Source organism: Xyrauchen texanus, chromosome 27, assembly GCF_025860055.1.
Source record: "Xyrauchen texanus isolate HMW12.3.18 chromosome 27, RBS_HiC_50CHRs, whole genome shotgun sequence".
Classification (NCBI taxonomy): Eukaryota; Metazoa; Chordata; class Actinopteri; order Cypriniformes; family Catostomidae; genus Xyrauchen; species Xyrauchen texanus.
In genome coordinates this window covers 28,519,257-28,546,842 of record NC_068302.1, presented here as the reverse complement: position 1 = coordinate 28,546,842, position 27,586 = coordinate 28,519,257, and the positions used below count along the sequence as shown (strand labels likewise).

Below are 27,586 nucleotides of genomic sequence, written 5' to 3'. Positions count from 1 at the left end.
GTTGAAGTCAGAAGTTTACATACACTTAGGTTGAAGTCATTAAAACATTTTTAACCACTCCACAGATTTAATATTAGCAAACTATAGTTTTGAGTAATTTAGAACATCTACTTTGTGCATGACACAAGTAATTTTTCCAACAACTGTTTACAGACAGATTGTTTCACTTTTAATTGACTATATTACAATTCCAGTGGGTCTGAAGTTTACATACACTAAGTTAACTGTGCCATTAATCAGCTTGGAAAATTCCAGAAAATGATGTCAAGCCTGTAGACAATTAGCTTCTGATAGGAGGTGTAATGAATTGGGAGTAATTTCCAAATGTCTGAAGGTACCACATACATCTGTACAAACAATAGTAAGCAAGTATAAAATCCATGGAACCACACAGCCATTATACTGTTCAGGAAGTAGAGGCATTCTGTCTCCTAAAGATGAACGTAGTTTGATGCAAATCAATCCCAGAACAATTGCAAAGGACCTAGTGAAGGTGCTGGTGGAAATAGGTAGATAAGTATCTAAATCCACACTAAAACGAGTCCTACGGTATATTGACAAAACCTAAAAGGCTGCTCAGCAAGGAAGAAGCTACTGCTCCAAAACTACCATAAAAAATACCAGACTACAGTTTGCAAGTGCACATGGTATCAATGATCTTATGTCCTCTGGTCTAACGAAACAAAAATAGAACTTTTTGGCCACAAAAACCATTGTTATGTTTGGAGGAAAAAGGGTGAGACAAGCCGAAGAACGCCATCACAACCGTCAAGCATGGGGGTGGCAGCATCATGTTGTGGGGGTGCTTTGCTGCAGGAGGGACTGGTGCACTTCACAAAATAGATGGCATCATGAGCTAGGAAAACAATATGGATATATTGAAGCAACATCTCAAGACATCACCCAGGAAGTTAAATCTTGGTCACAAATAGGTCTTCCAAATGGACAGTGACCCCAAGCATATCTTCAAAGTTGAGGCAAAATGGCTTAAGGACCACAAAGTCAAGGTATTGGAGCGGCCATCACAACACCCTGACATCAGTTTGATGTTGGGAAGAACAGATAAAGCATGTGCGAGCAAGGATGCCTACAAACCTGTCTCAGTTACTCCAGTTCTGTCTGGAGTAATGGGCCAAAATCCCAGCAACTTATTGTGAGAATCTTGTGGAAGGCTCCCCAAAATGTTTGACACAAGTTAAACAATTTAAAAACAATGCTACCAAATACTAACAAAGTGTATGTAAACTCCTGACCAACTGGGAATGTAATGAAAGAAATAAAAGCTGAACTAAATCATTCAAGCATTCTCTACTATTATTCTGACATTTCACATTTTTTCCACCTTTTTTTATTTTATCCCCTTTTCTCCCAATTTGCAATGCCCAATTCCCACTACTTAGTATTTTCTCGTGGTGTTGCGGTTACTCACCTCTGGGTGGTGGAGGACAAGTCTCAGTTGACTCCGCTTCTGAGACAGTCAATCTATGCAATTTATCACGTGGCTCACTGTGCATGACACCGCGGAGACTCACAGCATGGGAGGCTCATGCTACTCTCTGCGATCCACGTACAACTTACCACACACCACATTGAGAGCGAGAACCCTTAATCATGACCACGAGGAGGTTACTCCATGTGACTCTAATCTCCCAAGCAACTGGGCCAATTTGGTTATTTAGGAGACATGGCTAGAGTCACTCAGCACACCCTGGAATCGAACTCGTAACTCCAGGTGTGGTAGTTAAGCATCAATACTCGCTGTGCTATCCAGGCCCTGACATTTCACAATCCTTTTTTATTTTTTTTTCTCCCCAATTTGGCATGCCCAATTCCCATTGCGCTCCAAGTCCTCCTGGTGGCGCAGTAACTCACTTCGATCTGGGTGACGGAGGATGAATCTCAGTTTCCTCAGCATCTGAGAACATCAATCTGCGCATCTTGTCACGTGGCTTGTCACATTACCACGAAGACGTAGCGCGTGTGGAAGCTTCACGCTATTCTCCGCAGCATTCACGCAAAACTCACCATGTGCCCCACTGAGAGCGAGAACAACATTATAGCGACCACGAGGAGGTTACCCCATGTTATTCTACCCTCCCTAGCAACCGGGCCAATTTGGTTGCTTAGCAGACAAGACAGGGAATGTTTTCTACAATTAAATGTCAGGAGTTGTGAAAAACTGAGTTTAAATGTATTTGGTGAAGGTGTATGTACATTTCTGACTTCAACTGTACATACATCTATCCATTTATCCATCCATGCATCATGGTAGTACCATGGAATTCTTTGAAGTAACTTGGAGTACAATGATGTATGAATTTCACATGGTGCATGAATAAGGTAATCATTCATTACCATGGTATTACATCTGATACCATCAGTATACATAATACTGCTACAGAACTCTTTTGAAAGATAATATACCTCCACAAATAGAGCTGAATCATCTGCATTCTGACCTGGTGATGAGCACTGCTGTATCATGGTGAGCAATTCCATTGTCAGGGATGGAGTTGCCATGACCGTTCCGGTGCAGGATGGATTTTTGCCACTTGCAGAAACTATCTAAAGACTTCCCTGCATGATGGTTAACTTCTAGTGTGGGCTGGCAAGAAAAAGAAGCAAAAACTTGGATCACATACAGTGCATCCAGATTCATTAGTTGTGTTTGCTTAGGCAAGATTCACTATTAATATTGTTCATACTTAGTGTTAGGGGTTGAACAAACCTCTAACCGTAAGTATTAAAGTTTTGTGTGTAATTTGTCCCACTCTGTTTATGTTACAGACAATGATACCTCAAATCCTGCAACTTGTTGAGGAGAGGTGTGCTAAGCAATTGACTTACGATTTTCTTATTGTGCACAATAAAATGGACAAAACGGACAAAAGAAAAACCATACAGTATCTAGCAACCTGAATATCATAAAGGCTTATCAAGTCAAAATGGGCCAGTAAGTAACTTCCTAGAAAACACCCAAGTAACCATATGACAATGCTCCTAAACCACTATGAATACCTTAGCAACCACATAGCATTACACTGGCAATAACCTGGCTAGCATTATCTAATGGATTTATGCATTGGGCAAGCATAATCACAATTTTCTTTAGAAAGAGGATAAATCTAGTAATTCACAATTGCTGTGGGCATTATGTGATCATCATTATGCAATGTGCATGCTCAACATGTTTTTGTATTGGAAGTTATGAAAATGTATTCCCTGGAAGCTAGACTGTTACCAAGTCTCCTTTCTTGTAATATGTGCAAGAGATTTGATACTTCTCCTTAAAGCTGAAGTATGTAATTGAAGATGATGTATATAAAAGTTAAATACTTTTTCCTACCCCTGCTTAATATGCTGAGACAACTATAGATAAGCACTTTGTAGACTATTTCCAGATTTTTGAGTCTTGTCTCTGCCTAATTGCATGATGAGTGTACAGTAGGTCAGAGATATTCTGGTAACGTGGGCACACTGAACCAATGACAAACAGCTGTATTTCCCTCTACCACTGCTAATCTGCCTGGCACCCAAGCTGGCCACAGGACCATTACATTTATAACCCAGGAATGCACACATTGGCATAACCTATAATTGTATCATCCCATAATTCTGTCCTCATAGCCCTGACTTTCCAGGTTTCCTCTACCGCAGGGGGTGGCGGGGTGTGCTCATTTGGAAACAAACCTCATTGGTTCCACCGCAACCACAGGGCACCACACGGCAGTTATCTCAACATAGCGAATACCTATAGCAATAGCCTAATGACTGCTCTCCCATCATTTGTCAAATGACATTAGGCGGAACGAATTACTGGGCCATTTATTTTTAGTTGTCTGCGATTTGGTATCATTAATGCTTCATTAAATACACCGCAAAAACCTCTCCTATCCTTTCACTGCCCTCTTCGTCATCTCTATGAGTCTGTCTGAGGTCTTGACTCTGTCGGCGGGTGTTCCACTCAGAGACCATGCGGAGCGAGCCAAGTCGTCCATGCGATGTCGTCACGCTCTGCTCAGGACAGAGAGGGCAGCCTGAATGCATAACAGAGCCAGATGATTAAGTGTAGAGGCAGGCGGCAAGAACAGTGGTAGAACAGTGGTGGAACATTGTGGATTGCGTGCCTGCCCTTAGACTTGACTCCCTGGATTTTAACATAAATTTTTCTGAGGCCTGTACATTCATCCATGTGGCAATTTGAGAGGTTACAATCAACAATAAGAGCAGTCATGGCAGGCTTTCTGTACACACCCAGTAGAGCTGGGCAGAAAACAGTACAGACTTGTGTGTACTGTCTCAACTGGCTCAGACTAGGAATTACACTTTAGCCTGTAAATTAACAAACAAGGAATTCTTAAACACATGAAGTAAGCCAGACTAAGCAGCAGCATAACCGCAGCAGCAGGCGCAAATTGTGCTTTCACACAGACAGCGTTTTTGCAGCATTTCTGCACAATACAAACGTCAAATATAGGCACGTGGAAAAACTCTTGCAATCTTGTGCACTATGAATGCTGTAACTTTTTAAAGGGGTAGTTATGAAAAAAAAATATATATATATTCTGTCATAATTTATTCATCCTCATGCAGTTCCAAACCTTTATGACTTTCATTCTTCTGTGGAATGCAAAAAGAGATGTTAAGCAGATTGACAGTCAACATTCACTTTCATTGCACTTTTTGTCCATACAATGAAAATGAATGGTGACTAAAGTTGCCGATATATTTCCAGAGAATTTCTACGTACTTCATTCAGGGGTAAAAAGAAGTTAGAAAGAGCCAAGCAATGGTATAAAATTTTCGAACATTCAGAGACCCGGCCACACCGCTGTGGGAACCATTTAGAAGCACATTTAAATATGAGGACGCTCGGTAAAACCTGAACTAATATGACATAAAATTGTGTTTATGAATATAATTCACACTAGATCAGTAAAAGATGCTTTTTTAACCACTCAATGATGATATAAGTTAAGAAATATGCAGTGGAAAACACAAATTTGTCTTTTTACATTAAGACTTCAAGACACTAATGTGCTAACATGCTATAGATGGCCATAATATGTGCCACTTACACTGTGTTATTGTAATTTATGATGACACTAATACAACTGCAGAGATTGGTGGATAAAAGAGAGATAATAGGAAGAAAACAGACAAAAGCATGATGATAATAGGGGCATACCTTAATATGGACAGATGTATGAATGGCTTTCACTGCAGAAGGCACATTAGTGTAACAGCATTTAAAACAAAAGATTCATGGGGCACTTAAGAGTATTTGAGTAGATTTGATTCCTTTTGTATACTAACAAAAACAAATTGCATGACATGGTCTTGGAAAATGTCTCTACGGGAACGATCAGATGAAGGTGAACTTGCACCAGCTCGCTAATAAATGCACGCTTGTGTTAACGTATTGTCTGAACGCTGTGAAAGGAAATTAGCCTCATGGTAGGTGGAGCTCTAGGTCACACCTACCAATGACGTAGACCAATGGCAGTAAGAAGGTGTTTAGCAGCCAGTGAGAAGTTTTCCTAAAAGTTTGCCCCAGTGAGCTGTTTTGAACCACTGAAAAGAACTCAAAAACACCTTTTTGGCCAGATTTTGTTCTAAATGACATCACACCCGTTCATTCTTCGATTTCTTATGAAGTATATTGGGGCATTAAGGCTGTGATTCATCCTAGCATCTCTTTTTCATTTTTAGGTGAACTACCTTTGTGATATGAACAACAAAATAAATAAGTGTCCCTTATGTGTGCGGTGTGAAATGGGCCTAAGCTGTGCATGTATGTGCAAACGTGTTACATAAAGTGTACCTGATCTTCCATGAGTAGAATAAGCCTGGTAACTATGATGTTCACTGCGTTCCCCAGGCTAGAATCCTGGAACAGTTTGGCAACCTGACCTCCAAGGAAACAAGAAAAAACCAGTCTTAAAAAACAGGCCAGTAGTCTGTTTTCAGAGATTTCAAATCCTGCCGTTTACTGTAAAGATGGGCATTTTACAGTCTACTATATAACAAGTGCTAACTGCTGCATTGGGGCAGAGAGATGAGGTAAGCCCTTCATTAAACACATTCCACAATAGTGAAACTATTTGTCTCAATGCCACAAATTGCATATGGGGATTATAAATTGCATAAAAATATGTGGTTTCTTAGGGTGACAGAAGACAGCTGCTTAGACAGGAAGTTTTTTATTGACCAATTATTCCTGAAGCCAATACAAATTCTCTTAACATCATTTCAGATTGTGGGCATATAATACACTTGTATTTTCATTCAGACAGTCAAAACCCTGGAGCAAAACACATCTTAAACCAGCCTAAGCTGGTTTGCTGGTCTTCCAGCCAGGTCAGGCTGGTCTGTTCTCTGGTTTTAGAGGGGTTTTGGAGACTTGTCAGCCAGTCAGGCTGAGAGAGACCAGGTGGTTGACGAGCTAAATGAGCAAAGCACCAGTTTGGGAAAACAAGGATTTTGAAACTTACAATATTCATAACAGCCAGAATGTACTGCTCAATATCACGGCGGCCGTGATAGCTAACCATCATCTTGTCGGCAACCACTAGGGATTCGACGTAGCGCTCTCGGCTGACAGAACGCTTCAGTGGTAATTGGCCCCGCCCCATCTGATTGGGTGAAGGCTTTATCGTTCTCTGCCACCATCCATAACTTTTAATGGGCTTCTCATCTGAGACAAAAAGGAAGTTAGACAATAAGCAATATGTCAAACTTACAATGTTTTAATGTTAACTGTCAAAATGTTGTGCTGTTAAAAATTTTTATAAGGCATCTCAAGTAAATTTCAAATTAAGAATGGCTAAGAAAGAATTCACCTGCTGATAGCACAATTTATTTACATAATTGTCTGCATTGTTTTAGCACCTTATTCACTACAGGAATTATAAAAATTAGACAACAGATTAGACATTTATCCTTTATTTAATGAATATCTGCAGCCGTGATCAATATCAAATGGACAGAATACTTTATAAGATATTCTGTTTACTGCCTGCACAACATTACTTGTGCCATGCAATTAGGGCAAAGTTTTGTGAATAAGGCAAAATCTATAATGAGCCTAATTTATGTAAAAGTAGGCATGTTTGCACTGAAAAAATTACCATGCTAATGCTGCCTTCATGGGCTATTGAAATTATTGTAAATAGGAGTTTCCCACTCAGTAGTAGCACATGAATGACCACTAAAGTCATAATTATGACTGGGAAACTCTGAGATAATTTAGATTCCCAGGCTTTCGAATTGGGAGGAGATGTAAACCTTCAACATGACGGAAGAGAGGACAGTCTCTGTAGAAATCATATTCATTTTTGAAAATACAGCAAATTGTTAGCGCTTTCCATTTTGATCATATACATTTCTGTATAGCAGCAACCATTTGATGCATGTTGTATTTTACCAAAATGCCATTATCATCAGCAGGCTACATGAGTAATATAGTGCATCCGGAAAGTATTCACAGCACTTCACTTTTTCCACATTTTGTTATGATAAAGCCTTATTCCAAAATGGATTAAATTCATTATTTTCCTCAAAATTCAACAAACAATTACCCCATAATGACAATGTGAAAGAAGTTTGTTTGAAATCTTTGCAAATTTATTAAATTCACATGTACATAAGTATTCACAGCCTTTGCCATGACACTCAAAATTGAGCTCAGATGCTTTCTGTTTCCACTGATCATCCTTGAGATGTTTCTACAACTTGATTGGAGTCCACCTGTGGTAAATAAGGTCCCACAGTTAACAGTGCATGTCAGAGCACAAACCAAGCCATGAAGTCCAAGGAATTGTCTGTAAACCGCCGAGACAGGATTGTATTGAGGCACAGATCTGGGGAAGAGTACAGAAAAAATGATGTAGCATTGAAGGTCCCAATGAGCACAGTGGCCTCCATCATCCGTATATGGAAGAAGTTTGGAAGCACCAGGACTCTTCCTAGAGTTGGCCGCCAGGCCAAACTGAGTGATCGGGGGATACAGGCCTTAGTCAGGGAGGTGACAAAGAAACCGATGGTCACTCTGACAGAGCTCCAGCATTTCTCTGTGGAGAGAGGAGAACCTTCCAGAAGAACAACCATCTCTACAGCACTCCACCAATCAGGCCTGTATGGTAGAGTGGCCAGATGGAAGCCACTCCTCAGTAAAAGGCACATGACAGCCCACCTGGTGTTTGCCAAAAGGCACCTGAAGGACTCTCAGACCATGAGAAACAAAGTTCTCTGGTCTGATGAACCAACTATTGAACTCTTTGTCCTGAATGGCAAGTGGCATGTCTGGAGGAAACCAGGCACCATTCATCACCTGGCCAATACCATCCCTAAAGTGAAGCATGGTGGTGGCAGCATCATGCTGTGGGGATGTTTTTCAGTGGCAGGAACTGGGATTGAGGGAAAGATGAATGCAGCAATGTAAATAGACATCCTTGATGAAAACATGCTCCAGAGCGCTCTGGATCTTGAGAGGTCCTGCAAATAAGAATGGGAGAAACTGCCCAAAAATAGGTGTGCCAAGCTTGTAGCATCATACTCAAAAAGACTTGAGGTTGTAATCGGTGCTAAAGGTGCTTCAACAAAGTATTGAGCAAAGGCTGTGAATACTTATGTATATGTGATTTTTTAATTTTTTTATTTTTAATAAATTTGCAAAGATTTCAAACAAACTTCTTTCACATTGCCATTATGGGGTATTGTTTGTAGAATTTTGAGGAAAATCATCTTTTATGTACTAATTGAAGATTGAAAGCTCCAGTCTCCATTCTTTGTATCTGCAAAAACAAGAGGCATCGTCCATGTTTCCTGTTCTTTCTGACAACAAACACTTGATCGTGACATAGCCTACTTGTAATTACCTCTTCAGAAGTGGTAAGGATGATAATTCCAACAGGACATAAAGGCAGCATTAGAATAAGACGCAGGTTTTTGCGCTGAAATACTGTGCGTATATGTGGTGCAACTGTTTATTGCATTTTGCACTTTGTTTTCAATTAAGCAGATGATCTATAAACATTTTCAGTGACAAATTTGAAAACCTACAATACTGAAATGCAAAAGCATTGCTACGGTAGGTAACCATCCTATAAGTTCAGATCAAACCAAATCAGATAGTATCAAAATATGTTTTACGGTATTTTAACCATCATTCAAAGTTTTAAAAACACTTGCTACATTTCATTATCTTTTTCATACTCACCGATGACTCCACAGGACTGGTCCAAATTCTGGTATCTCAGAGATGACCGTTTGTACACCACATGGGGGCGCCCCTCTTTGCCAGCCTCATTAGTGAAGTTTTTGGCAGAAACCAGGGGTTCGATAAGGTACTCCTCACCACCAGCTACAATGACCCCTTGCTGGAAAAGCCATGAAACCATTGATTAGCGCCTCCCTTTGAAGCACTTTTGTTTGAATTGCGAAAGAACAAAACGGTTGGTGGTTCCTTATCCCTGGCCTCCCTGGATGATCTGATTTTACATGATGGACAAATTACAATCCCTGACAAGATAATCATATCATCCTATCATTAGTCTTGACTCTACAATAATGAGCTTGCACTGAGTCAGACAACGAAGGGTAATAATCCTGGTTGAAATGGGAACTCATAGCTGTTTCCTCTCTTCATCTTTCTAAGGCACACTTTCAAAGTGCGCATAATCCTCTAATTTGCTTAGTGATGCTCTTGTGGACACACTGGTGAATTAAGTCATGGTACTCTGACCACCAGTAATTAACCTAAGAGCCTCTTACCGCCTTTGTGAGCAAGCTTAGTCCTTCATTGTGTTCACTCATGTTAGCGCACACCCAAATAATCACAAGCTGAAAATAAATAATTTATCAACCAGACAGCCAAACTGGTCAAGAATCAAAGATCTTGTGTAAGAACATTGATAACATATATTAGCATCTTTGATGGCAGGTACTGTAGTTGGATTATCCAATGACCAATTCTTAAAATATTACATTTGGTCCCCCCAATCATAAAAATATAGTTACAGTCTTGATTTTCTCTCATAAGGTTCTCACTTACAGTCCATTTATTTTCAAAAATGTTCTTTGTTTCAAATTTCAGCTTCTTGTTTCAGATCATTGATGAATTGGACATTATTAGTCCAAAGGCATTTATCAGACCGACTAAACACAAAATTTGACAGGTCCGAATAAATAATCATTAGTCTTGACTCTGTAATCTGTTTGTGCAGGTGCATTACCAGCCCAAGCAAGTAACGAGCATGCCACAGCATGCTACTTGAAACTAAATCCATCATTAGGTTCAAAACACCTGTTTTTGGATCTGAGCTTCACACCAGCTGGGAGAGACAGGATTCAGCAACAGCTGCCCATTTCAGGTCTGCATGGGTGCCATAACAGCTCACTCAAGTGTGGAAAGAAGAAGATTACAAAGTATCATACATCATGATCTCAGTATTATCTTTATGGATATCATCTGTGGATCTTCTTGCCATGTGGTGGAAATATCTCGCTAAGCAATAAAGTAATTTAAGGTTATAGCTCTATATCATTTCTGCTTGGTACAGGTGCCTTTATTAAGAGTTTTCACCCAAAAATAAAAATGATGTTGTCATTTACTTAACCTCATGTCCTACGAAACCTGTATGGTGCTTGTCCTTTTTTTAAGAATATAGTCACTCTTTTTCATATAATGAAAGTGAATGAGGTCCATATGACTTTTGTGCTATATTTCAAGTCTTCAGAAGACAGATAATAGCTTTTTGTGAGGAACAATTGAAATTACCTGTAACGTTTACATGGACACCAGAAAGCGGCTTATTGCTTGAAAGCTGTGTATTGCGAGAAAATAGCGTTCCGGTTTACATGCACTGTATAAGCGGCATACTCTTTACTTTTGTATACATGCGGCTCCGTCAGTAAGCAGTTTTCTCCACAGCAACGTATTTACCAACAATATTGTGTAAATAACAAACATGGTATCCAAGGAGGACTTCACTTTTTTATGCCCCATTCCTTCTCTATTTTTCCAGATATTCCAGAGTTGTTGCTGTGTTTGTTTCCCTCTAATGTAAGTCTCCGGGAATCCCCTTAATGTACAAGCAGATATACGTAAACGTGAGGGACCATCAGTATTTTACATTGGTGTGTATAAATGGGTGTACTGTAGTTTAAAGTGTATGTGCTTTTTCCACTGTACTCCCAGAAATGTTGAATTTCGCTGCATTTACTTATTTTTGGGCTCTATCCTATGATGTTTGTTACCTGGTCTTTTCACACACATGCGCAAAAACCTGTAAGAACACTGCTTAAGTGTTTACATGACCACATAATCAGCATTTCGTTCAGAGAAACCTAGAGTGTTAAACTGCTTTCTTTTAATACCTTAAATGGCGTAAGGAAATCAGCGTTCTTGTTTACATGACATTTCAGAACTCCACTTATTGCAAAAACCTTGAAATAAACTTAAGTGCATGTAAACGTGGTCACTGTTCACCGATAATCTTGCCATCCAGTTGGCTGTTTACCTCTGCAACCAGATCAATGAATCAGTGAGTTAAACTCAAGAAGAGTAATTCGTGAACATATCTTTCATAATGTTTTTGGGAACTGGATCGACATATTAATTAAAAAGAGCTGACAAAAAAGAATGATTCGTCCATAAATCAGACATCGCTACTTCTCTCATAAACTCAAATTTATGCACCAATGAGAGCTAAGGCAGATGTCAAGATTTTCACCCAAATCGTATGACTGCAGACTTGGAATAATGCACATGAGTGGTTTGGACCACCTTTACAATGCTTTTATGGAGATTTTATGTACTAATTGAAGATTGAAAGCTCCAGTCTCCATACTTTGTATCTGCAAAAACAAGAGTGACCAATACATTCTGCTTAACATCTCCTTTTATGTATCACAGAAGAAAGGAAGTAATATGAAAAAGTTCGGAATGACAAAGAAGTGAGTAAATGATGACAACATTTTCATTTTTGGTGAACTATTTAAAAAAGTACAAAGAAGCTCACCAGGCCATTACAGTTGCTAAGAGCCACAGAACTAGAGTGAGGCTGGTGCTGTAGGTGACCCACATAGTGGCAGTTGGCTAAGTATGGGTGACTCCAGGCCAGGTGACCACTCTTCCAGTATTCCACACGAAACTTTCGTGAGAGCAGTCCTTCCTGCAGTGTGAGGTTGAGGAGGAGATCAGTACTCGAAGTGGAGAGCTGATAGTACAGCTGTGGATCTGGAACGTGCTGTGTTTCTGTGCTACGCCGCTCTCGGCCATGCCTATAAGGGGTCTCCTCTTCTGATAGTGTTTCCCCATGCGGCCCAACACGCACTGGGATGGCGATCTCATACTGGCCCAAGTTGGACAGAAAGTCAGCTGTGGAAACACAAAAATTTTTCCTGAGATTGGTGAAGGGAAGTTGTGTTGAGTTGACTGAAATAAAAGTAAATGTATTAAAATAACTGATATACACTCACTGAGCACTTTATTAGGAACACCCGAACACCTCCTTATTTATCTAATCAGCCAATCGTGTGGCAGTGCAATGCATAAAATCATGCAGATACAGGTCAGCAGCTTCAGTTAATGTTCACATCAACCATCAGAATGGGGACATTTTTTTATCTCAGTGATTTTGAGTGTGGCTTGATTTTTGCCAGACGGGCTGGTTTGAAAATTTCTGTAATAGCTGATCTCCTGGAATTTTCATGCACAATGGTCTCTCTATATATATCAAAGTAAACTAAATAAATTAAGCTACAATTCGTCTGAAATAGTCCACAACACAACAGAACATTGAAGGAGGGACCTGAGCCATAGTTACCAAAGTATACACTAGAGACTTGCCCATACAAAAATCGAGAGTCCAAGGCAAATTTACCCAAAACTTGCAGCAAATACACCCATTATTATTTTCAGATGCAAACATTTGCATGGGTGTTGTGGTGTTAACCTTTTTTAGAAGTTATATATATAACCTTAATATATATATGCCACTTTATAAAAAAAAATCATTCATTTTTCACACATCAGCACGCTAATAAAAATGATGTCCACATACGATGATATTGGGATGTTATTCCCTCATAAATTAAAAAAACATGTAGTTATTGGAGAAACACTAATTGTTATTTTTAATAACTTTCAACATTATCACATCTGTTGGTCATTTCGCTTAATTTTTATAAAAATATTTTATTTTGTTATCACTGTACAATACAATTCTATTCATTAACATAAGTAAATGCATTCACTGTGCATTTTCACATTGCGAATCTATGGGTTCATCCAAAAGCTGAAAAATTTAGCTTTTATAGGCTTTATATGGAGTTTGGATCAAATGTATAGTTATTTTAAATAACTTTCAACACTAACACATCTGTTGGTCATTTCGCTTCATTTTTGTATACATTTCCCATCTGGATGGCCGTGACTTTGTGAGTATAATATTATACCACGAATGAATAGGAACGCGTTCGATGCATGCACACTACAACTGCTTTGTGACAGTCTTTTTTTGCACAGTCAGTGGCCAGTGCATGCACAGGCGATGCGTACAGATGTGGACCTAGGTGCGTAAATCTAGGTGGCTGTGGGCCCTTTGCATCACACATACTGTGCGCAGAGGGACTCGCAACGTGGATGCACAAAGTGTACTTTGGCCTTAAAATCCAAGTTTTTTAGTTCAGTTTAGGCTGCAGATGATGGACCACTCAACATGTTTGGCAGACATGTAGGTGGGTTTCCATCCAACTATTTTTATATGCAATTTGAAATTGCCCATAAGAAATCCTGAATGGAAATGCTTGATATTCGAATAAACTTTCTAAATTCGCTTAAAATTTAATGCGCTAGGAGGAGATGGATTTTCTAGAGTTTCGCAGTAGTTAAAATGCACATTATGTTGATGGAAACGGTTTATTCGTGGTTAATTGTGCATGTGTTATGAGCGTGTGATAACTTCATGTGACTAGTCCACCTAAAAGTCCGACCTTGGCACACAATTCTTTAAACATAGCGCTTGTCATTTGGAAGTGTTTAACCCACAGCTGGTCTTTAAAATGGGTCCTCAAATATCAGCAAGAACAGTTTTGAGAGCGGGCGCTCCCAGGCATGCAGAGACTGACGGTGTGTGGGCATCACAGCTATTTCAGCCTACATTATATCAGATATTACACACAGATATTACACACTATATTGCTCTCCTAGGTGGCTGTCCTACCTGGTTCTCCTGAGTGGTTTACACTATTTAAAGCTCCAATATTCTAACTGAAATTCTTTAAATGCCTTCCTCCTATATTAAAGCTACAGTAATTAGATAAATGATTTAGAGAAATATAGAATAAATCAAATAATAACAAATTATTTGCCAGCTAGGATTAAAAACGTCAATTACAAAAATTACAAACCATGGGAGATCTGAATGCAGATTCCCATTATTAAAATTAAACACATAAATGTGTGGGATCGTTTGACTGCAAAGAACCTTGAACAATGTGTCACATTTCCTTAAATAGGAAATATCCCATTGGGTTCCCCAAATCACACCCATCGCTAACAAACCCGGCCTCGTACCCATAGGTAGAAGGACCGAGGTGGGGAGCGGCTGGAGTGACTTTCCCCCGGAAGAAGGAAAGCAGTGAGAACATGAACCATCCACGAACGCTGCCTCAATGTGACTACGGCCCAGAAACATGAGACAGCATTCATGTACGTCAGAGTTGACAGATAGCAACTCTTTTAGAAGGAAATATACTCTTTTTTTTTTAAGAATATATAATCTTTCAGCTGTTGAAGCGCCTAGGGGTGTACTCTGCACTAGTCATCCACGAGGGGGAGGAAGCTGCTGAAATGCACCATATATCCAACAGCAAATGCTTCTTGTGAGGTGAATGGAGCAATGGGGAACAATGGGAATCATTGGCCTTTTCTCAAAGATCAGAGGTGTTTGGGTCTCAAAAGAGCGACCCCTGTATCGACACAATGTCGAGTGAGTGACAGATAGGGAACAACTTATTTGTAGTCTTTTTCATAATTATGTACCTCCGATCTTTCACAATAAGTATTTAAAGGTAAAGCATATCTTGAATTGTTTGTTAAAACTCTTATTTTTGTAAATTCCATTTGGTGCCCCTAGTGGCGGAGAACATAATTAATGATTTTACCTTGAAGGACAAATACACAAAACAACTGAGAACTTCAATAGTAAACATAAACAATTTGAGGCAGATATGTGGGGCGGAGAGCTGGGTCCCTTGCAAAGAGCTGGCTAATAACAAGGCTTTTATTCAGTTGCAGTTATGTACTCTGACCGTGTCAATTGGGGAACAAAAGAGTTCACAGTGAAACCACTGAGAAGACCACAGAGAAGAAAAGCTAGCTAGCAGCCCAAAGGCCAAGGGCTACCTGTTGCTATGGAAATCCTGAAATTATAAACTTCCTGTCCCCGTCAGTGGGCCTAGAGATTAATTGTACAAATTCAGTGTTGGAAAGACAGGACCCAAGGGGCTGAGATCGCCAAGGACTATTTCATACATTCAGAAACTGTCCTATGCCAGACTCAGTATCTTTAATGTGAAAGTAGGATCAAGGATCCATTGTGTTGTTTACACTACATGGCCAATTCAAGCAAACAGTGAACAGGGTGACAGAAATGTCTCTTTTGTTTGGGTCCAGAGCAATGAAGACGAGACTTGTGTGACTTCTTTCAGCTTGTCTTACTACTTTCCGTAATCTCTCTTGAGTTGCAGGACCATAATAAACAATTCACTGTAGGAATTCTGCTTTACAAAGCAGTAGAAATACATTAGAGTAGCATGTGACTTATATTAAAGGTGACATTGTGTACAATGGCAAGAGGATAATAACACAAGCAACATTATAAAATACAGTCAATTTAATTAAGACTTTCATGAGGAGAGAACATGGCCCAAGACTAGGCCACTTTGATAAGACTGTCCAATTACTGAATGTGCAGCTGCCTCTGAGCTCCAAATGTGTTTTCGTTGGATTTTCAAAACCTATGCTGTCTCAAGCCAACCAGCTGAGGAGCCCAAGAGATGGAGGTTCATTCTTAAGATTAAGAATAAGCTCACTGCTGGCCTTATACACCCTAAAGTCCATCAGCAAATGCTGTCTGGTCATCTCATGTGCAAGTTTACCAATTATAATGAAATGTAATAGTAATCGAGGTGGTGCAATGCCTTGTGGTTTTAACATCTGGACCAGATTAGTTAACAATATTAGTTAACATGAACTAGCAATGAACAATACTTTTAAACCACTTATTTATTTGGTTAAACGGATAGGTAACCTAACATTTTTAATTAATATATTATTTATTCATATTAATTCCTTATTCATGAGTACTCCGGTTCATACAAACAAGGCTGGCTATAGAAATGCATGTCTTCTTCGACTTCAAAGACTTCAGACATGTTTTGTAAGTTGGGTTCTCTAGTGCTGCTGTGTTGTGTTTTCTGTTGTTAGTATCTCTATGCTGGTCAGATTATTCCCATAAAGCGAGTTTTCAGTTGAACGACCCATGTCGTAAGAGGGGGTCGGCAAAGCTGCTGCTCTCATGCACTCTCATGAAGGCACGTGCACAGGAGAACAACAGTCGGTCAAGATTTTACTAAATAGTAAATTAGATTTTTGTTTGTTTCTCACCAAACCTTATCAAATGCTTTCAGATCATGGCATGAGTCACATTGAATAATTTATTAGACTTCTGAATTATACTATTGTATCCTTTTAAAGCTTGAAGAGTTGGTCACCATCCACTGCCATTTTATGACATCACTGGGCATATTTTCTTCAGGTCTTTAGTAAATTGGGACATCATTTCACCCCCAGCACACCCTGTGTATCTTATGTTTATCTTATGTGTTATGTGTAGCTCAATATGTATTTGACAGCCAGTTGCATCTCAGGAAATTTCAGTAATAAATTCTGTTCTAGATTTGTCCTGATTTGTTGCATAATCAGGGTACCCACGCATCCTGGAAAACCTGGATATTTAATGCAGTTTTCCAGTCATGGAAAATGAGAAAAATACCCAAATGTCCTGGAAAATAATAATTTGTCCTGGAAAATAGTTATAATAAAACTGTTTGACTGTGTGGCTAACATGGTTACATGTACAAAATCATGCTAACGATCGGGGGATAGGTGTCAAATACACAAATTTGTATAGTTTTGTAGCACATTTAGGGGTTTTAATGAAAGTTCGCTATCTTGTTAGTTTAGCGGTGTTGTGTTATGCTATTAGCTTAGCTGTACTGTGTTTAAAATATGCCATCGGTAGGTGCACATGCACAGTAAATTACCCCGGAAGGGTCTCTTTGGGACTTCCAGTGAACTTTCTTCGCCATAGCAAGCAACACCAGTGATTTGTGATCTGGGTCAACACTAATTTCCTTGATGCATATGAACGTCAGCGCGTTCCACAATGCATAAATAAACAGTATTCAGTTAAAGTGCACAAATTCTCACACCAATATATGTAGCGAATTTGGTATGATAAATGTTCACTGCACGGGTTAATGTGTCGTGTACATTACCATTATTTGAAAGGGAAACAGTATGTGTGAGCTAGGAAATAATTAAAACTATTAAAAGTAAATGGTCCTCTTTCTACATTACTATGTAAGGAAATTTATAATGGAATCAGTCCCGTTTGACAACCGTTATAATTTAGATAAATTACAAATAACTAGATAATTTGTCTGAATAAAATTCTCCACCATTAAAATCGTAATACAATGTCTAGTTGTATCAGCTCACAATTTCTACTGTAGGGAATTAGCTTTAACAAGATAATTATGATTCATTCTCTTATTGGAGTAATATTCTTCTCATGGCTTATTGACAATAATATTACACATTTAGGTATAATTTTGAAGTGAAATCTTTTAGAAACAGGGATGAGATTATTTATCAAAATATACCACAATCAAAATATATTTAAAGGGAAACATGAATAATTAACCATAACTCGTTATAATTAATTATGAACATTTGGATCGGTAAATAGAATCAGCTTGAGGTAGCTGAATTAATATTACAATCAATTTATCTGTTCGTCCAGCGAGCACTCTTTTTTTGTCTATTGTCTATCAATTCTCAGAAAGGATATTTTTCATGAGCACACAAAAATAACTCTTTCTTAGCCTGTAGCTGAGATCGAATCGTTAAATTGACGTTGATATACAAGCAGACCAGAATCAACTCATATATGATGAAGTAAGGTCTGTAGAAACCCTTCTTCATCTTGGCTGGAGGGACAGGCTCCATCGCGTCTTTGAGTAAAAGGGTCGCCATCTCAGCACGTAGTGTGTGGGCGTCTTCGCCATGCACCGAGTTAAAGCGGACACCATTGAAAGGGGGCGGGGGCCTGGCGAACTAAATTGCGTAGACGTGTCGGATGGTCCTGGCCAACCAGCACGACGGGTTGGGAAGTGAGAGCCACGCATCCAAGCTTCAAGCGAGGGGGCACTAAGGGGACGATCGCTTTCGACATACCTGGTGAGGCTTTGCAGTGGGACGGGGTAGGTAGTGTGGCATCGGGAGGCAAGTGCATCCCGAGGCACTGGTGCTGAGAGAAGACTCGAAGCACTTACCTTGCTCCGCACACACGGCAGGGGGCGGGTTAGTGACTGAGGAGGTGGTCCCGTGTAGGCATCCTCTGAACTCGTCAGAACCGGCCAGTCAGGGCTCCGCGCTGACGGTGGCCCGGGCAAGCATATCAGCCTTCTGGGCGTCAGCCTCAGACTGGGCGTGCCGACCCGAAGGCGGCAGTCCAGTCAAGTCTTCTGCGTCAGACGCCGGAATGCTCTCCGATACAGCGGCGAATTCATCATCCAGTTTATTAAACACAACGTTGAAGTGAGTGACGGACGGGGAACTGTTGTTCTGTGCTTTGAGCCCATTTCTTACGGGGAAAAGATTGCTCTGGCATGCAGCTAGCCTCCCCTGCTTGGAATGTCACTGATGTCCACTAGTTGTTGGACCTTGTAAAGACAGCGTAAAGGCTTGATGTGGGGGAGCACTACTTGGGCCTACTTGGACCTTTGCTTGTTACAGTCTTGAGACATCTGTTGGCTTATTCATTAAAAAATGAATAATTGTGTGTCTGATTGGTTCAGATGCTACAGTTTTATCATGGCTGCAAGATGCACATTGTGAAACAATAGCCCCTTTCACACATTTGTAAGAACATTTACTGCAATTTTCAGGTTAGAAGTCATGTGTGAACACGACCCTTTTGAAAATACTGGTAAATTTTGCTCTGGCAATTTGCCTGAATGAGAAGTTTATCATTGTATCATGGTATGTGTGAACAGTACATGTGATACATTTACCAGTAAAGGCAACCCAAAAATTTTCATGAAATGTACCTGGGTGAAAAGGGGTATTGTCAATAGTTGACCATCACGAAAGAAGTCCTGTACCGTACATTCTCTGTTCATCTGCTGTCATCTCTGCTTTGCTCCGACTAAATAGTTTTAAGTATTGATATAGTAAAAAATATAATATTTTCGTTCTAACATTGCTGTTGTGTTAACTACAAAAACATTTGAGTTGTAAAACAATGGTTGTCTCTCAGACTGCTGATTTTTTTGAAAATGAGTTCACAACACAAGGTAATAGCATGGTGATGCCTTTACACCTTTACACAATTTTCAATAATAAATGTACAATCTGAGTCTGCTTATACCTCAGTTAGATGTGGGGCCCTATGATTTTCACAATGTGGAATCATTGAATCCACTAATAAAAATGGCATTAGCTACAGTACAGTTCATGTATAAAACAAAAGAATGTACAAATAATCAAATAAAAATTGTGATGTCCTAGTGTGATTTTTAAACTGGAAAAGACTGTGATTTAATTAAATAAATGTATAATCTGCATGTGCTGCATACTTTAAAATGAATGTATACCATAAAAATATACCATAATTTACATAATGTCCTTGTGTGTGTTTTAGCTTAAACATTACACCTGTTGGGCAAATAAAATATCCTGGAAATGTCCTGGAAAATTGCCTTGAAAAGAGTGGGAACCCTGATTATCTCTTTGATATATGAAAATTAAAACATCAAAATATATTTTATTTTATTATTTTCTAATGGTTTTGAAAACACTTTGACACTATCTGGGCATTTTGTAGATCCATTTTGTGATAGATAAAAGTGCCAGGTCTCTAAAGACCCAAATATTAAAAGACACTTACGTGCTCAAGCTGAAGCCCCTGAGCAGCAGGCCAAAAGCCCGAACCATAGCATTTTCTTGTTCTTAGACTTTGATAATTTCACATGAAAGAAACATGATCGATTCAAGGAATGCAAGAAACTCTTACACCTTACACTGATGTTCTCGGAGGTTAAAAAAGGTTTTCGAGCAATGTGGGCTGGTGGGCTTCATTACATTTATCTATGATTGGGAAGGTTAATGTTATTAAAATGTATTGTATTCCAAAATGTAACTACCCGCTACAATCTCTCCTTGTAGATATCCCCCTCTCTTATTTCAAACAATTTGATAGCATAATGAAGTCCTTCATTTGGAATGGTAAGCATCCAAGATTACAATTCAAAAAAATTACATTTTTGTTTACACATTTGTTTAATTATTATGCATTCCGTCTCAGACATTTGGCTCATTGGTCGGTTTCACCTGAGAGAGCCCCACCCTGGTTCTGTATAACATTTCTATCAAACTAACCAGAGAAGTGAAGTTACACCCTGTTATCTCGTATTTGCACTCGGTATGGACAATAGTGTCCAGAGTGTTTAATTCTGAATTTTGTTATAAATGTTGCTTCGAGCATATGGCTGATCCCCAAATTATGTATTAATAAGTCAATTTTCTGTTGGTCAGAGTGGATTGTGAGGGAGGTTAATACGCTCAGTGACCTATATGATATTGGAGTGTTGTGATCCTTTGAAAATTTGGTTCAACATTTTGGGATTCCCAGATTTCAGTTTTTTAGGCATTTACAGCTGTGCCATCTGCTTTGTACTATTTTTGGGAGTAGTATACTCCCCCTAAAGTGGCAGATACTCTGGGAGTGGTGATTACAGCTTTTGGAAAAGGTCATGAGGCATCAGTGCTATTTCCCTGCTAATTCAGAGTATGGGTGACAAAACTTCAATCAAGAGATTATAGGAGAAAGATTTAAACTTGGTATTGGAGGAGAGAGTGTGGGCTAGGATTCTAAAAACATCTAGTCTGTTTCTAGAGATGCAATATTTTTTTTTTACATAGATTCTATTGGACCCCCTCTAGATTGTATACACATGGGAATTTGGTTGAAGTTTCAGAGTTTTGCTTGTGTCGTGTTGCCCCAGACTTTGGGTTTTTGGTGATGGGGCAGTCATCGGTATAGGAGATAAATACATAAACCTGACCAATAATATGACAATAGCATGAAGATTGTTTTAAGGGGATGGAAGTTGGCTGGAGCACCCTCATTTTGGGAGAGGTGCGCGGAGTTGGGGAGGGTGGCAGCTTTTGAGGAGGTGTCATGTAGAAGGCTGGGGATCTGGGATTCACTTGATGGGGAAAGGGGCAGTTAATTTACATTTAACGGGTCTCTCGGGGAGGGACGGTGAAGAGAGAGGCATAGTTTTAGATGTGTATGATTATTGTTATATTAATTATTATTATATTTTTTATTTATGTATTATTATTATTTGCGTGTGTGTGTGTGTGGGTGTGTGTGTGTGTGTATGTGTGTGTGCGTGTGTGTGTGAGCGTGTATTTATCACTTTGTGGGGACCAAATGTCCCCATAAGGATAGTAAAACCCGACATTTTTGACCTTGTGGGGACATTTTGTCGGTCCCCATGAGGAAAACAGCTTATAAATCATACTAAACAAGGTTTTATTGAAAATTTAAAAATGCAGAAAGTTTTCTGTGAGGGTTAGGTTTAGGGGTAGGGTTAGGTTTAGGGGATAGAATATAAAGTTTGTACAGTATAAAAACCATTATGTCTATGGAAAGTCCCCATAAAACATGGAAACACAACGTGTGTGTGTGTGTGTGTGTGTGTGTGTGTGTGTGTGTGTGTGTGTGTGTGTGTGTGTGTGTGTGTGTGTGAGCGTGTATTTATCACTTTGTGGGGACCAAATGTCCCCATAAGGATAGTAAAACCCGACATTTTTGACCTTGTGGGGACATTTTTTTGGTCCCCATGAGGAAAACATCTTATAAATCACACTAAATTATATTTTTTGAAAATGTAAAAATGCAGAAAGTTTTCTGTGAGGGTTAGGTTTAGGGGTAGGGTTAGGTTTAGGGGATAGAATATAAAGTTTGTACAGTATAAAAACCATTATGTCTATGGAAAGTCCCCATGGGACAACATGGAAACATGGAAACACAACTGTGTGTGTGTGTGTGTGTGTGTGTGTGTGTGTGTGTGTGTGTGTGTGTGTGTGTGTGTGTGTGTGTGTGTGTGTGTGTGTGTGTGTGTGTGTGTGTGTGTGTGTGTTTACTAATGTGAGACCACAGGGATGTTCGTTGGGGGTCACATTGGGGTTGTTGATTGGGGAGGGGAGGGTTAGTAGTGGAAGTTAAATGTTGATTCATTGTATAAATGTTTTGTTTTCTTTGTCATTTCTATGAATCAATAAAAAATGTAATCTTAATAAATGCTATTAAAAAGTATTGTTATATATATCATTGTTAGTTTCTGATACCTAATGCATTTACAAATGTTATTAAATAGAAACTTTTAGTAAAATGTTTTATTTTTTGGAAGTAACAAGTAAAGTTACATGTTACCTTTATAATTTACACCATAGTACCAGAATAACATTTTCAAATAAGTAATGTCTGTAACTTCTCTATTTAATTAATACATTTTCTGTCAAACACAATTTTAAAAACCTCTCCCTTCCATATAATATAGTGAAGTAGGCCTATGCGTTTACTTAAAACAATCCCCAACAATAGCCGATTTTCCACCATTGGGCCGAACGGTTCTCGTTCTGAATGGTTCTCGTTTCGTGCTGATCCATTTGGCAGGTTATGATTTGTTTTTCCACTGTGCTGCTTGAATGTACGTAACAAATACCTCAGTTGGCGATGACGTGAGAGGTAAACACTGGAGCGAGAGCGCTATGGAGAATAATCACATATTCCAGTTTTTAAGACTGCTTTCCCCCCTGATTTTTGCTCTGCTAAAGCAAATGAAAGACATGTCAAAAAAAGAAAAGAAAAGAGAAAAATGCGGGAGGTTTACCATCATTTGCTGAGAAGTTCTCTAGACTAGCTAAAAAGGACATAAATTGACTAAATATTATATGAGTAATATAATTATATGTTATCTACTTTTCAATGAGCTAACCATCATCATAAAATCATGAAGATACACCAAACATACAGTACACAATTTTTTATTACATTTTATTAACCTCAACATAGCGTACTTTGCGAGTTACCTAGAAACAAAAGAATTACATTGGCAATGGCAAATGACAATTGCGAGTTACTGTGTACTAAAGCCATTCTACCATCACGGTTAAGCACGGTTAGCTAACTGTGCTGAGAAATGCGGGCCGAGAATGTTTTGTAATCATGCGGTGCCGAATTTTGCTTTAGTAGAAATACTACTGGAACCATTTCTCACCCTGTTCAGAACCATTCGGCTCGTTGTCAGAAAGGCAGCTAAGTTAGGGATAATGTACAGTCAGCCATTGTTATCGCAAATTATTACAAGGGTCTCTGGAATACTCAATTCTGTTATACAAGTACTTCTCGTATCTCAACTCATATCATTGTTTCATTTCCATTTACTTATTTGTTTGGCATATATTCTTTAATAAACTGGATAATGAGCAGTCAGACAGTAATTTTCACAAAATACTGTAAACACCACCAGAATTCCAATGCAAAACTGTGGTGAAAATCAGCTGTTCAGCAATTTCTTTCTTCTCACATAACAAAATTCCAATGTAAATCAATATTGTATGTCCATTTACTTACTTATTTGGCAAGTTGTCTTTTAATAAGCTGGATAATGAGCAGTCAGATGGTAATTTTCGCAAAATAAACACCAACAGAAGTTTGACGCAAACCAAAGGTAGAATTCAGCTGTTCACCGATTTCTTCTCACATAATAACGTAATTTCAACGCAATGATAGAGAATGGTGACTGAAGCTGTTATTTTGCCTAACATCTCCCTTTGCGTTCCTCTGAAGAAAGAAATTCTGACAGAATTTTCATTTTTGTGTGAACTATCCCTTTAAGCAAGGCATTTAGCCCTAAGTTGAGGGACTTTCCCTAAAGTACAAATTTACTTTAAGTCAATGTGGACAAATAAGTCAGCTAAATTAGCCAATGCAGGCCTAAATGTATTCCATGCTAGCCTCCCTCTAAATCTCTATCTCAGACAGCCCGTTTAACAGGAGCCAGGGGCACAGTTGGTTGTTATGTCAAAGCATGAAAGTGGAACTGTACAACACCCCCTAAGATCGCAGTAACCCAGCCCTTTGACCACCATCAACGGGTGCTATCTAAAAGTAAACATAAGGCCCACAATTGATGGAAGGGTGCTCCCTACTCACACACCTACAGGAACTACTGATCTTACAGAGCATTTGATCTCTTTTTAATCTCTACGATGAACCAGAGAGGTGGAGGATGCCTGCATTACGTTCTCATAAACCCCCTCTCCACAGACAGAGCCCCATTAAAATAATAATGACTTCACTTTAGATTCAAATGCCCAAGGTTTTAAAGTTTATTTTATAAGGTTAAGGAGAGCAACCTTAATTAGGACCAAGGGGGCTGGGCTAAGGTGGGAAACTAAACTGAACCCCTTTCCCCCTTTTTTACTGTAGTGTTCCTGTGGAAACCATAAAGCAGAGAGAGAGGGAGAGAGACTCTCCACCTTTCCCAGATGTGCAACAGCTGCATCAAAGCGAGTGAGCCCAGACTTCCAGAGGAGAAAACACTTCCTCATGTCAGGCTGAGAAGTCAGTCCTTCTAGAACGGAGGCCCTTTCAGCGACTGCATAGTGGTGAAGCAAAACGCATCCATATCCTGCTTGTGTAGCGCTGTCTGCCATGTGGTTATTTTGACTATGAGATGAAAATATATGCTTGTGGTGACTGGTCCCTGCCTGTGGCAAACTTACTGTCACACATACTGTCAGTTCTCTACTGTAAAAAACATACATGACTACAGTGATGTAATGGTATAGCACATTATTAGATTATTTAAAGGAGTAGTTCACCCAAAAATAAACATTCTCTCATCATTTACTCACCCTTATGCCATCCCAGATGTGTATGACTTTCTTTCTCCTGCATAACACAAACAACGTTTTTTTAGAAGAATATTTCAACTTTGTTGGTCCTTACAATGCAAGTAAATTGTGACAAGAACTTTAAAGCTCCAAAGATCACATAAAGACAGCATAAAAGTAATCATAAGACTCCAGTTGTTAAATCTATGTCTTTAGAAGTTTGTGGCAGGGCGGAGGACGGGACCGGGTGTGTAGGATCACGACTCGGCCCCGCCCTCCGCCCTGCCACAAAGTTATATGATAGGTATCGGTAAGAAATAGATAAATATTTAAGTCTCCACTTTTACTTTCACATTCTTTGAAATTTTGAAAGTGAAAGTAAAAATTTCTTGTAAAACAAATTACTATACCTATCATATTGCTTCTGAAGACTGGAATCTTATGGATTACTTTTATGTGATTTTTGGAACTTCAAAAGTTCTGGTCACAATTCACTTGCATTGTATGGACCTACAAATCTGAGAAATTCTTCTAAAAAATCTTTGTTTGTGTTCAACACAAGAGGGATGGCATGAGGGTGAGTAAATGAAGAGAGAATTAACATTTTTGTGCGAAATTTCCCTTTAAGGGTGAAGTGTGTAATTTTTTCAAAGTTAAAATTATTTAATCTATCACAACTATCGTCAACTATAAGTAAACCATTTGTAGGTTGATTCTCCTGAAATGTGGAAACATTGTGGTGCTATCGAAGCATTGCTATGTTTGTTTGAGCATCCCGATGAACCCGACACTTGCTTAAACAATGGCCTGAGTTTGAGGCAAGGTTATATGTTCGTCCGACTAATGGAAAACAGGGGCGTGTTCTGGAAATTGGTCAGTTATTATTCATGCAATTCCGTTTTGTCATGCTAGTGATGAAGAGATTATACACTTCACCTTGGGCCAGAAAAAATAAAAGTAGCTAAACAGCAACTACGACATGTCTGCATATTTGTTCTGTCCGCCTTATGAATAAACACAAAGAAACACAGCTAGATGCAATCACACGCTTGTCCTGAACTGGACCAGATGATGAATTCAAATCCACATGCTCAACCATGTTCTTATTATGTAATGCAAATGAGGATTGTATCTCTTTAAATCATACATAGTTTGACTTAATGGGATTACATTGTAGGGAAATATGTTTTGATGTCTGTTTAAAAGGTGCCCCAGGTGAGTCTTGAGAGAGGTAAATTGGGTCACTAATCATATGAAAGGAGACAATGGTCAATTCGAGGAAAACAGACACAGTAAAAGCAAAGCGTTGACTAAGAAACATACAACTGGTGCCTTGTTCTGAGAACTGAGAGATATATGGTTATTTTCTCTTAGTAAGCAAGCTTGGATGAAGTCTCACTATAGCTTCTGAGGAGCTTTCGAGCATGAGTATAGCTCAAAAATATCTTTATGGAAAAAACCTCTGATTGGATCATTACGTCTGACCTCAGATAGCCCTCGCAAGAACCAGTCACAGACCAATGCATCTGTTCTTGGTTGTCTAGATAGCTAGAGAGAGTCAAGCCTGTTATAACACTCAGGAGTCCAGACTAATAAACAATGACATGTTATAGCTTTGATGATTTGTCATAGCTGAGTCCAATGTGCATCTTAAAATTAAAAAAGCTTTTAGTTAACTTCAAGGGTAACAATGTGAATTTGCTAATGATGTTGAATAAAGTATTGCATTTGGATGGCACATTTCTAGGAAACCAAATATGTACCAACTAGGCCTAAATTACTTCAGTGATACTTGCCGGTGTTAAATTCGCTGCCACGTTGCTAGGAGTTTTTGGGTGGTTGCTAAGTCATTTGCTATGCAGTGGCTAAGGTGTTCTGAGTGGTTTTAACATATTGATATGTGGTTGCTAAGGTGTTGCTTGGTGGTTGTTGAAGGGCCATTGTTTACTAGCCCAAGTCAAAAGAGCCCACCCCTCTTGTATTTATGACTTTGAATATCTATGAAGTCTATGGCTAGGTTCCAACCTTTATGTCTATGGGTTAATTATATAAGTATATAAGTCTAATTGCTAAGAAAAGTAAAAGCGTGCCTCTCCTCAATATGTATATAAGTCTAATTGCTAAGAAAAGTAAAAGCGTGCCTCTCCTCAACAAGCTGCACGATTTGAGGCAACATGTCCATTGCACAAAAGGATATGCACCAAAGTGTAAAATTTAGGGTAAGTGATTTGTTTCAATCCCTTCCCCTAAGTAAGAACAATAGTAATAGCCTTAGCAGGCACCACTAATAACTACCAATTACCACCATCAAATTGTTTT

General features: G+C 39.0%; 1 protein-coding gene across 1 annotated transcript in view; it reads right to left on the bottom strand.

Moving 5' to 3' along the window:
* adamts10 (ADAM metallopeptidase with thrombospondin type 1 motif, 10) overlaps positions 1-27,586 on the bottom strand; it is a 102,491-nt gene that overhangs the window by 68,502 nt on the left and 6,403 nt on the right. The window contains exons 3-7 of the mRNA XM_052093665.1: positions 12,024-12,382; positions 9,221-9,380; positions 6,495-6,697; positions 5,825-5,908; positions 2,460-2,605 (exon numbers count right to left, since the gene is read on the bottom strand). Of these exons, the coding sequence (XP_051949625.1) occupies positions 2,460-2,605; positions 5,825-5,908; positions 6,495-6,697; positions 9,221-9,380; positions 12,024-12,382 (952 nt within the window). The remainder of the gene's footprint in view (positions 1-2,459; positions 2,606-5,824; positions 5,909-6,494; positions 6,698-9,220; positions 9,381-12,023; positions 12,383-27,586) is intronic.